At 42.3% G+C, this 13,123-nt stretch overlaps 2 protein-coding genes across 2 annotated transcripts in view; both read right to left on the reverse strand.

Annotated features, from left to right (window-relative positions):
• ap3d1 (adaptor related protein complex 3 subunit delta 1) overlaps window positions 1–13,123 on the reverse strand; it is a 1,136,182-nt gene that overhangs the window by 166,919 nt on the left and 956,140 nt on the right. The gene's annotated exons all lie outside the window — the stretch shown is intronic.
• Window positions 1–13,123, reverse strand: part of LOC114663173 (interleukin-6 receptor subunit beta) — a 59,208-nt gene that overhangs the window by 10,645 nt on the left and 35,440 nt on the right. Inside the window, exons 8-9 of the mRNA XM_051935297.1 lie at window positions 12,303–12,491; window positions 3,264–3,365 (exon numbers count right to left, since the gene is read on the reverse strand). Of these exons, the coding sequence (XP_051791257.1) occupies window positions 3,264–3,365; window positions 12,303–12,491 (291 nt within the window). The remainder of the gene's footprint in view (window positions 1–3,263; window positions 3,366–12,302; window positions 12,492–13,123) is intronic.

Here is a 13,123-nt window from a genome sequence, read left to right on the forward strand (position 1 = left end):
CTCGATAAACTCCAACAGATGAAGCAAAGCGACAATGGTGTTATCTGTCCTTCTATCAGCAAACTCAAATGGGTCTAATAAACCTTGGGTTTTTCTTTGTTAGTCTAATCTTTATAAGTTTATGAAATGATTTCATAATCGGTCATGTCAGAGCTACTAGTCTGAAATAATTTAAGGTTTTTAGGGGTTTTCATATAAGCAGTTTATATAAATGGGTGGATGGTGCTGCAATTTCTGTGGCCTGTTTCCATAGGTTTGGGACCTTAACTGTTCTAATGACAAATTAAAAATCCAATAGAAAAATGGAGCTGAGTTGCTCTGTGCAAGGTTTGCAAGAGCCTTCCACTAAGATGGTCTTGTCCAGGACTTTTATTTAATTTTAATCTTCTAAAAATGTTCTCCACATCCTTTGGAACAAAAAAAAAAATCTCTCCCTTATCCTGGAACCATCTGCTTCAAGCTTTACACTTGTTTAGGTTGTAAGGTTTCTAAAATCTTTTGGGACTCTCACCAATGGGACGACATGCTGAAGAGCGTCCCAAAGTGCAATCGCCGTGTCTGTGGAAGACAGCATTTCGGTCGCCGGGACAACCAATGCGAATCGTGCTGTGGCAGTTCGCCGCGAAAACAAATCCAAAAAGATCATGGTCACTCTATGAGCTCCTGTCGTTGATGGCTGATGCAAAGAACATTATAACTGCAGGGAACTGTATTACTTGGCCATAACTCATTATTTTAACATGGTGTGACAGATAGAGGTCTCCGTGACCCCTTGAACCCTCAGACTAGACGTCAGACACCAGATAAAAGTCCAAATAATAGTTTTATTATTAATAATAGTAATAATAATAGCGCACAAAGCACCCTCCACTCCACAATACTCAATAATAATCAATAATTCAACAAACAATAACCAATCCTCCACTCCCAGATGCGTTGCCACCCTTCCACCCAGCTCAGCTCAACGTCTGGGATTTCCCATCGTCCTTTTATACACCCTGACCCGGAGGTGTTCCTGTCCAATCCGTCCACAGTTCCTTATCCCTTCCGGGTCAGGGTAAACAGTCCTTTTCTTCAACCCGGGAGCACATCGTATCTTCCTGTCACGTGACCATGACGTACTCCCGGGTTATAGGGCACATAAGAGCCTCCGAGTCCTCCTACAGCGACTCCTGGTGGCCCCCAAGGTATCCAGCAGGGCTGCGTATAAAAACTACATAGTCCATGAGGCCCTGCTGGAACTCGGGGGACGTTCACGCTGTTGGGAGAGCTCCTCCTGGCGGCCTGGGGGTGAGGGCCGGAATCGAAAGCCGGCAATCCACCACAATGGCTTTCTCATAGCTTCATTTTAGTTTAATCCTGATACTCTGTATATGCATTTAATTATCAATATCATTCATGGTGGCTTCATAATCCATACTAACCCCTACGTTCTCTTCTGTTCTTTTTCCGGCTTTCTGTGGCGGTGATCTGCACCACTACCACCTAATCAAAGCACCATGATGTCCCTACATTGATGGATTAAAGACCAGAAGTTCACATGACCATCATCATCAAGTTCTTCCATGTGAATCCTGAATACAATGAGGACTAACTGAGGTCATTTAGAATGCCTAGAGGAGGCTGGGTGGTCTCGTGGCCTCGGAACCCCTGCAGATTTTATTTTTTTCTCCAGCCGTCTGGAGTTTTTTTTTTGTTTTTTCTGTCCTCCCCGGCCATCGGACCTTACTTTTATTCTATGTTAATTAGTGTTCCCTAATTCTATTTTCTTATTTATTTTGTCTTTTTTCTCTTTTTTCATCATGTAAAGCACTTGGAGCTACATTATTTGTATGAAAATGTGCTATAGAAATAAATGTTGTTGTTGTTGTTGGCCACAACCCTGCCTGATTGCTGTTTCTGTGTATAGGAGAGAGGTAGATCCCACTAAAATAAATAACCGCGTTTGTTCTGTTTCAAGCAGAATAAAGTTGGTTTTGCTAAAGTACTGAGACTCAGCCTCGTGTTTTGGGGTTGTGAAAGAAAATTTAACTGCTTGCAAGCTACTAAGGGTTAAAAGCTGTTTTGTTATAATGGCAGGTTATTCATACAGGAAAGGCGCTATATAAATAAAATGTATTATTATTAAATGTATTATTATACAGGCGTCTGTCATAAGACAGGTTGCAGTAAGCTGACCAAGGAGAACGTTTTTACTTAGAATGCGTCCGTTAGACACAGGAAAGATGATTTTTCCTTCTTTATTGCCCCTTTTGCAATGTACACAAAATAGAAATGTTTAGCCGATGCACGCAATGTAAGATGAAATGCTTAGATAAACATGTTGTGCTTATTGATAAGTAAAGGGAAGGGGGAGGGAGGAATATTATTAAAAGCTGAGTGACACAGAGGAACTTTGCTCTTCGGCCTTGCAACATGGAATCCACATACTCATCTGTGACTGAATAAAGACTGATTGATTGAACTATTCCTGTCTTCCTCGGGGGGTTACTTCCACAGGGTGCAAGACCAGGGACTCACACGTCCCAAGGTAAAATCAAACTGTTCAGGTCTCAGGTCATATATGCCTAACCACACCAAGCTCAAATTTTGCTTGGATGGGGGTTGATTTGTTTTCAATCATACTTTTGTACAAATTGATTTATTTGTATGGAATGTTGTATGATTTTAATAAAATCAAAAAAAAATTACATTTTGCTTGGATAAGTTCTGTACAATTGGGCAAAGGGCCCGACACAGCAGTATTCATTAGGAATAAGTAAGCAGTGCCATCATATATAACTAGGATCCCCAAAAACTCTCTTTCTTCCCTACATTACTACACACCTCAAATTGTCCACCCTGTCACCCCAATATGGCACCAAATGTTGGACTGCAACCACAAGTCTATATCTCATGGAAATGAAAATGCTGCTTTGATGACTTAGACTAAAAAGATGGCACTACGTCATGAACATTGATGTGGCCAGTATTGTGGGAATAGTACCCTTTGACGATAAAATGCAGGAAGCCAGCTGACTATGGCATGACCACATTATCCAAAATGAGGACTATTCAGTGGAAATGACTGCTTATTATCTCAACCCACAAGGCAAACAACGACGTAAATGCCCCAAGTAGTGATGGCATGATAGACTGAAGGAAAACATGCGTTGTGGTAAAGCCAGCCTGTAAGGGGCTGTAGGTCAGGAAAAATTGAGAAAGACCCTGTGCTGGCTCGGTACAAACACGGAGGTAGAAGGATCCTGCCAGTTGGAACTTACCTCCTTGTCTGGAGTATCCTTGCTGAGAAAAGGGTTGTCCAGCCACAGCATTGTAGAGGATATACACAGAGACATTGTACATACGCTCCGGTTCGATATTTTCTGGAATAAAGAGAAAGGTGGGATTAGGACACCAACTTTGTTCTGTCTTCTCTATCAACTGGCTTTTAAATATGCCACACAGACGGTGCCGATATGTAACCACTGCTACAGCCAGCTAGCCTATAAAGAGAAAAAATAAAATATAAATGTTCCACTGTATCACCTGGTTTTGGGTGACAAGAGTGAAACAAAAAAATATGAAGAAGAAAACATGAGGTGGAAAGCCATCACAGTACTCGCCTGAAGAAACAGGACTCTAAGAGCAGAATTACCTCCCTCACTGACTTGATCTCAGTCAGCCAGAGTGCCCGCTTACTTAACTAGCTCCTAAATGAAAACAGAAAAAACAGCACTCCTAAATACATTAAAAAGAGGAGCATGAAACAGCATAACTGAAAGAAAAATACTACGCAACCGGAACTGAAAATAGATGGAAAAATGCTTCAAAATAATTAAGAAATGAAATGCTAAAATGGCTTCTCCAGACTGCATGAGAGCTGCAATCTCACCAATGCACTGTCAATGCCTGAGCTGGTAAACAGCAAAGATCAGAGGAATTAGGTTTCATTTTCCAGCCCTCAAAGGCCAGGTGGTGAGAGCTTTCTTTTAGAACAGGGGTGTCAAACACCGGACCTGGTGGGCCAAAGTGGCTGCAGGTTTTCATTCTAACCATCTTCTTAATTAGTGAGCCGTTTTTGCTGCTGATTAACTTGTTATGCGCAAAGCATGGAATTATTCAACTAAAAATTATATATCGAGCTCATCTGTCTCGCTTAAAACTGTCCAAAATGTTTCCAGGGCAAGATCCAACCTGCGAACGCTGCAACCAAGCTCCTGCCTCACTGGGTCACATGTTCTGAGCCTGCACCAAATTAACATCATTCTGGACCAAAATTTTTAAGTGCCTTTCAGACAGCCTTGGGGTCACAATCCCTCCTAACCCACTAACAGCTGTGTTCGGTGTTCTTCCAGATGGACTTGAAGTGGAGAAGGACAAGCAAACGGTGATTGCATTCACTACATTTTTGAAACACAGACTTACTTTGTTAAATTGGAAGAATCCTAACTCTCCTCTGATAAGTCAGTGGGCTACCGATGTTTTATATTATTTAAAATTGGAAAAAATCAAATTCTTAGTTAGAGGAACTGTACAGAATTTTTTCAAAACCTGGCAGGATCTAATCAATAATATTTTAGAATAAGAAGAAATAATTATTTCCGCATTTCTTTCCCTTCACCCTTTTTTTTTATTTACCTACATATATTTTTTCCTTTCTTTTGTTTATTTTTGCCCTATTAAAAAGCCCTAAGCAATTCTCCTTTGGCCATGCTCTCCTTCTCCTTCATTTGCAACTAATGCAGAATGCAGCTGCTAGAATCCTAACTAGGAAAAGAAAATCTGAGCACATCTCTCCAGTTTTGGTGTCACTACACTGGTTACCTGTGTCATTCAGGATTGACTTTAAAATTCTGTTTATGGTTTATAAAGCCTTAAATAATCTCACCTCATCTTATATATCGGAATGTCTGACGTCTTATATTCCAAATCGTAACCTCAGATCCTCAACTGAGTGTCTCCTTAGAATTCCAAGAACAAAACTTAAAAGAAGTGGTGAGGCGGCCTTCTGCTGTTATGCACCTAAAATCTGGAATAGCCTGCCAGTAGGAATTCGCCTGTAATTTAAATCCTGATACTCTGTATATCCAAATCATTATAATAACTATTCATGTTGGCTCTAAAATCTGTACTAACCCCTACTCTCTCTTCTGTTTCCTTTTCCGGTGTCCTTTTGGTGGCTTGTGCCACCACCATCTACTCAAAGCACTGTTATGTTCCAACAATGATGGATGGACTGAAAGCCAGAAGTCTGTATGACCATCAACATCAAGTGACTCCGTGAGAACCCTAACTACAAAGAGGACTATTTAATTTATGTTAGATAGAATGCCCAGAGGGGACTGGGTGGTCTCGTGGCCTGGAACCCCTACAGATTTTATTTTTTTCTCCAGCCGTCTGGAGTTTTTTTTTTTTTTTTTTCTGTCCACCCTGGCCATCGGACCTTACTCCTTTTCTATGTTAGCTAGTGTTATCTTATTTTAGTTTCTTATTTTGTCTTTTATTTTTCTTTTCTTCATTATGTAAAGCACTTTGAGCTACTTTTTGTATGAAAATGTGCTATATAAATAAATGTTGTTGTTCTCAAGGGTGGGGTTTGATTTGTCTTCAATTCTTTTTTGTATAAATTGATCTATTTGTATGGAATGATTACAATAAAATAAATAAATAAATAAAAAAAACTTGTTTTTCCTTTGTTTTAATTGACATAACTCAGACCCCTTAGTTGTTTATTTTTCCTTAATGAGCAGAAAAACAATAAGGAGACACAAAACAAGCTGCCACATGACCAGATAAAGAAGGGTGAAGGTCTTGGTCATGTTGATCTGCTCAGGTCACCGAAACATCTTGACGATGGTCTTAGAAAAAACAGAAAATCAACAGTCTGCTGTGGCAGAACGAGAGCAGCAACAAGTCATGATATTCAATAACGGCTTTAATTAGCAGCAGGAATTGGCCTCTCATTAAGAAACTGGTTGAAGTGAAATTGGCTGAAGTTTGACGTTCCAATTTAGCTGGTCATCTGTTGGCTCGTTTCACATCTCAGTTCTGTTTGGCTGCCATTTCATGAAGAAACGAATCAATTCAGAGGATTGACTACTTAAAAACAGGGCAATTAAAATGAAGGGTAAAGGAGTTAATTAGCAGTGAAAATGGGTCACTGATTAGGAAAAGGGTGAGAATGAAAACCTGCAGCCACTGCGGCCCACCAGGACCAGAGTTGGACACCCCTGTTTTAGGAGGACTCAAAAGTTGAGCCTACTGTCAGGCAGAGGTCTAAACATGGAGGTTCTTTAATGACAAAATTTCAATCGGGAGCCAAAATTGTCATCAGAATAACAAAGAGTTATAACTAAAAAAATGTGTTTTATTGTAAAATCTCAATAGCTAGGGCATGTGCTGCCATCAATGATGTCAAAAGCCATGCCCATGTGACCAGCAACAGGTGTCATCCCCAATATGGCCACCTTCATGATTCAAATGCACAAAAAGGTGGAAACAAACATCATTCTCATAGCAATAAAATGTTATACAATAAAAAAATGCACATTCAATGTTAATTGAAATACCCATATAGTCAGTCATTGTCCAACCCGCTATATCCTAACACAGGGTCATGGGGGTCTGCTGGAGCTAACCCCAGCAAGCACAGGGAGCAAGGCAGGAACAAACCCCAGGCAGGGTGCCAGCCCACCGCAGGGCATACCCACTAGGGACAATTTAGGATCACAAATGCACCTGCATTTGGACTGTGGGAAGAAACCGGAGCACCCGGAGGAAACCCAGGCAGACGCGGGGAGAACATGCAAACTCCACACAGGGAGGACCTGGGAAGCGAACCCAGGTCTCCTAACTGCGAGGCAGCAGCACTACTACTGCGCCACCCTGCCGCCCTTATAACTAATCATAAAATTACTAGCTGTGTAAGCCCGTGCTGTAAAAAGCCCGGGTACCTAGTAACCTTTGAAATCATCAGAAAAAAAATTGAAATGTCAAGATGTCAGGTAATTGAAAGGAACTACTCTGGGCACCTCTCTCCTAGGAGGATTCGTTTTGCCGACATGCTCGCCTCACTTGTGCATTAGCGGTGGAAGGAAAAGTAAAAGGGATACCGTTTTGCCAATGTGCTCGTCTCGCTTGTGTAAGAGTTTCTCTCTTTTCTCTGCAGTTTTACTTTGGCAACAGAGTCGCTTTCTTGTTCCAACTTGTTAACTTGGGGCCCCCTTGCCGGCTCTCTGAGCTTCATGCTGTAGTAGCCTCGCACTTCCGGGCCAGACAGACAGACGCACACACTCCCACGCGTAGCCGTTTAGTTTTCTGTTTCCTCGGAGGTGGAGCCCTTACCCCGACTCCGCCTGTCACTTCCGGGCCAGACAGACACACACACTTCCAGGCGTAGACGTTTATATATAAGACAATTGATAATCATAATACATTTCAGGTCAGACTATATAACATCCTGAAATGGCCATTACGACATCACATGTGAACCACATGATCACATCAGTCATAACATGATAACATGTGGCCACATTGCCATGGCTTCATGATGTGACATCCATGTTAGGTTCCTGGAAATGATTATAGATCAGTAGCAAGCAAAAAGAAAACACATAAATAACTAAAAAGGACTAAACAGTGCATAGAACATCATCAGATGGCTGATGAACTTGACAAGTGATAATGAACACTTGCGTTGATCTAGTTTTTGCAGCAAATGTACTGTGTTTGCTGGTGACCTTCTTTTTTGAATATTTTCCTGGAAGTTCACTTTTCAGCTGGCTTAGAGGAATATTTTTTCCCCACCATGATGCTTTGCAAGGCCAGATGAAAACACAGAGCTATAGCAGCCATGTGAACAACTTTAATGTATGCGTAGTGTTAAGATCGCTACCTGATCTGCTTTGGGCATGACCTGATCCAGCTGATTTGAGCCCCACATGCTTTAAAATACAAAAAACAAACAAAAAAGCTAGCAGTATTTTCATTTGAGGGGTACAGTAGCTGAGTACTGCCACCAGATATACTGTATAATGCTGATCCCTAGTCTTAGTTTTTCAGCACCACATGGCTAATTATGCATGCAAATTTAGTCATTGTCTAACCTGCTTTGTCCTGAACAGGGTTGCCTGGGGGGTGCTGGAGCCTATCCCAGCTAGTATAGGAAGCAAGGTAGGAATAAGCATTGGACAGAGCACCAGTGCATTGCAGGGCAAATACACACACACACACACATATCCCAGGGCAAATTTAGGTCCAACAGTTTACCTAACTTGTATTTATTGGACTGTGTGAGGAAACCGGAGCACCTGGAGGAAACCTATGCACACATGAGGAGAACATGCATATATTTTCAGGTTTTCGGAACTCTTTTGGGACCAAACCCCAAAAGGACGACACACCGAAGCACGTTCCATAGTGCGATTGCCGCATCTGTGAAAGACTGCTTATCCCTTGCCGGGGCAACCACAGGCTCACATCGCTGCAGCAGAGCACTGCAGAAGCAAGTACGAGCTGATCACAGTCACGCACCTGACGTCGATGGGTGATGCAAGGAACATTACAAATGCAGGGAACAGGATTACTTGGCCACGACCCTGCCAGACTGCTGTCTCTGTGTATAAGAGAGTGGTAGATCCCGCTACAATAAATAATCACGCTGTTCCTGTTTCAAGCTGAATAAACTGAATTTTGCTAAAGTACTTAACTTCACATGTCACTATATATATATATATATATATATATATATATATATATATATACAGTGGTGTGAAAAACTATTTGCCCCCTTCCTGATTTCTTATTCTTTTGCATGTTTGTCACACAAAATGTTTCTGATCATCAAACACATTTAACCATTAGTCAAATATAACACAAGTAAACACAAAATGCAGTTTGTAAATGGTGATTTTTATTATTTAGGGAGAAAAAAAAATCCAAACCTACATGGCCCTGTGTGAAAAAGTAATTGCCCCCTGAACCTAATAACTGGGTGGGCCACCCTTAGCAGCAATAACTGCAATCAAGCGTTTGCGATAACTTGCAATGAGTCTTTTACAGCGCTCTGGAGGAATTTTGGCCCACTCATCTTTGCAAAATTGTTGTAATTCAGCTTTATTTGAGGGTTTTCTAGCATGAACCGCCTTTTTAAGGTCATGCCATAGCATCTCAATTGGATTCAGGTCAGGACTTTGACTAGGCCACTCCAAAGTCTTCATTTTGTTTTTCTTCAGCCATTCAGAGGTGGATTTGCTGGTGTGTTTTGGGTCATTGTCCTGTTGCAGCACCCAAGATCGCTTCAGCTTGAGTTGACGAACAGATGGCCGGACATTCTCCTTCAGGATTTTTTGGTAGACAGTAGAATTCATGGTTCCATCTATCACAGCAAGCCTTCCAGGTCCTGAAGCAGCAAAACAACCCCAGACCATCACACTACCACCACCATATTTTACTGTTGGTATGATGTTCTTTTTCTGAAATGCTGTGTTCCTTTTACGCCAGATGTAACGGGACATTTGCCTTCCAAAAAGTTCAACTTTTGACTCATCAGTCCACAAGGTATTTTCCCAAAAGTCTTGGCAATCATTGAGATGTTTCTTAGCAAAATTGAGACGAGCCCTAATGTTCTTTTTGCTTAACAGAGGTTTGTGTCTTGGAAATCTGCCATGCAGGCCGTTTTTTGCCCAGTCTCTTTCTTATGGTGGAGTCGTGAACACTGACCTTAATTGAGGCAAGTGAGGCCTGCAGTTCTTTAGACGTTGTCCTGGGGTCTTTTGTGACCTCTCGGATGAGTCGTCTCTGCGCTCTTGGGGTAATTTTGGTCGGCCGGCCACTCCTGGGAAGGTTCACCACTGTTCCATGTTTTTGCCATTTGTGGATAATGGCTCTCACTGTGGTTCGCTGGAGTCCCAAAGCTTTAGAAATGGCTTTATAACCTTTACCAGACTGATAGATCTCAGTTACTTCTGTTCTCATTTGTTCCTGAATTTCTTTGGATCTTGGCATGATGTCTAGCTTTTGAGGTGCTTTTGGTCTACTTCTCTGTGTCAGGCAGCTCCTATTTAAGTGATTTCTTGATTGAAACAGGTGTGGCAGTAATCAGGCCTGGGGGTGGCTACGGAAATTGAACTCAGGTGTGATACACCACAGTTAGGTTATTTTTTAACAAGGGGGCAATTACTTTTTCACACAGGGCCATGTAGGTTTGGATTTTTTTTCTCCCTAAATAATAAAAACCATCATTTAAAAACTGCATTTTGTGTTTACTTGTGTTATATTTGACTAATGGTTAAATGTGTTTGATGATCAGAAACATTTTGTGTGACAAACATGCAAAAGAATAAGAAATCAGGAAGGGGGCAAATAGTTTTTCACACCACTGTATATATATATATATATATATATATATATATATATATATATATATATAAACTTCTCAATAAAATTAAAGGAACACTTTGAAAACACATCAGATCTCGATGGGAAAAAAAAAATCTTGCTGGATATCTTTACTGATTTGGACTGGGTAATGTGTTAGGAATGAAAAGATGCCACATCATTTGATGGAAATGAAATTATCAACTACAGAGGGCTGAAATGAAAGACACCCCAAAAAGTGAAAAAATGATGTGGCAGGCGAGTCCATTTTGCCGAAATTTCATTGCAGCAACTCCAAATCGTACTCAGTAGTTTGTATGGCCCCCACGTGCTTGTATGCATGCCTGATAACGTCGTGTTGATGGGGACAGGCATGCACCCAATGAGACGTCAGATGGTTTTTCGGTGAGATCTCCCCCCAGATTTGGATCAGGGCATCACTGAGATCCTGGACAGTCTGAGGTGCAACCTGGCAGTATCGGATGGACCAAAGCATAATGTCCCAGAGGTGTTCTATTGGATTGTGGTCAGGCGAGTGAGCGTGGGGGCCAGTCAATGGTATCAATTCCTTCATCCTCCAGGAACTAATAATAATAATAATAATACATTTTATTTATTTGTAGGCACCTTTCAAAACACTCAAGGACATCGAACAATAGATAAAACAATGGCAGTCAAGGTGCCATTGTCTAGCCTGTAGAGGTCTGTGCATCCCTCCATGGATATGCCTCCCCAGACCATCACTGACCTACCACCAAACCTGTCATGCTGAATGAAATTACAGGCAGCATAACGTTCTCCACGGCTTCTCCAGACTCTTTCACGTTTGTCACATGTGCTCAGGGTGAACCTGCTCTCATCTGTGAAAAGCACAGGGTGCCAGTGGTGGACCTGCCAATTCTGGTATTCTATGGCAAATGGTGCCAGGCAGTGAGGACAGGGCCCACTAGAGGACGTCAGGCCCTCAGGCCACCCTAATGAAGTCTGTTTCTGATTGTTTGGTCAGAAACATTCACACCAGTGGCCTGCCTGCTGGAGGTCATTTTGTAGGGCTCTGGCAGTGCTCATCCTGTTCCTCCTTGCCCTTACCGGTCCTGCTGATGGGTTAAGGACCTTCTATGGCTTTGTCCAGCTCTGCTAGAGTAACTGCCTGTCTCCTGGAATCTCCTCCATGCCCTTGAGACTGTGCTGGGAGACACAGCAAACCTTCTGGCAATGGCACATATTGATGTGCCATCCTGGAGAAGTCGGACTACCTGTGCCAGCTCTGTAGGGTCCAGGTATGGACTCATGGCACCAGTAGTGACACTGGCCGTAGCCAAATGCAAAACTAGTGAAAAAACAGATGAGGAGGGAAAAATGTCAGTGGCCTCCACCTGATAAACCATTCATTCCTGTTTTGGGGGGGTCGTCTCATTGTTGCCCCTCTAGTACACCAAAGCAGCTGAAACTGATTAACAAGCCCCTCTGCTACTTAACTGACCAGAGCAATAGCCCAGAAGTTTCATTGACTTGATGCTACACTCTCATTAAAAAGTGTTCCTTTAATTTTTTTGAGCAGTATATATACACTGTATATACTTTAACTAATTTGTGGCCATTTATTTAAGATGGTCTGTGGTCTTCATTCCTTCTGTGTCTTTTGTCATTTCTGGCACAGTAGTAATCACATTTTGTTGCCCAAAATAATCGGTCCAATGTAGTTGGCAGACACTTCTCTAGCCCTCTGGAGGACTTAAAAGACCATTGCACCATTATAATCTACTCAAAACCAGTTTAGTTCCTCCTTCCCCATTGACTTCAATGCATTTTGCAGAGTTTGGCAAAGTTCCCAAACATTTCTATGATTTCAATGAACTGATGGCTTAGCAAATGATCACAAGTCTCAAAAAGCATAAAGCATGTCCCTTTCTAAAATATTCATATTTCTGTTAACACCGTACCTGTAATGACTGTTTCTGTTGTCTGCCAACTTAGTCGCTGCCAGCTGGCGCGGCAAGTAATGTTCTGTGACACAACACACCATTCAAGTACATAGCCAGTCACAGAGGGGTCTTTGGAAGGTGTCCACCGGATGAGAAGGCTGTGATCACTTGCAGAGGACACCGTAACAGCCAGGGGTGCAGGGAGATCTGTGGGAAAAGAGGAGAGCTGCTTGGGACTGGAGTTAGATTAGGATACGGCACATAATGCAGTATGAAATGAAACTAACCCCTACTCTCTCTTCTGTTCTTTTTCCGGTTTTCTGTGGTGGCGATCTGCGCCACCACCACCTGATCAAAGCACCATGATGTCCCTACATTGATGGATTAAAGGCCAGAAGTCCATGTGACTGTCATCATCAAGTCCTTCCATGAGAACCCTGAATACAATGAGGACTGATTGAGGTCATTTATGTTAGGTAGAATGCCTAGAGGGGGCTGGGCGGTCTCATGGTCTGGAACCCCTGCAGATTTTATTTTTGTCTCCAGCCGTCTGGAGTTTTGTTTTTTGTTTTTCTGTCGTCCCTGGCCATCGGACCTTACTTTTATCCATCCATCCATCCATTTTCCAACCCGCTGAATCCGAACACAGGGTCACGGGGGTCTGCTGGAGCCAATCCCAGCCAACACAGGGCACAAGGCAGGGAACCAATCCTGGGCAGGGTGCCAACCCACCGCAGGACACACACAAACACACCCACACACCAAGCACACACTAGGGCCAATTTAGAATCGCCAATCCACCTAACCTGCATGTCTTTGGACTGTGGGAGGAAACCGGA

The sequence above is a fragment of the Erpetoichthys calabaricus genome, chromosome 12 (genome assembly GCF_900747795.2).
Source record: "Erpetoichthys calabaricus chromosome 12, fErpCal1.3, whole genome shotgun sequence".
Lineage (NCBI taxonomy): Eukaryota > Metazoa > Chordata > Cladistia > Polypteriformes > Polypteridae > Erpetoichthys > Erpetoichthys calabaricus.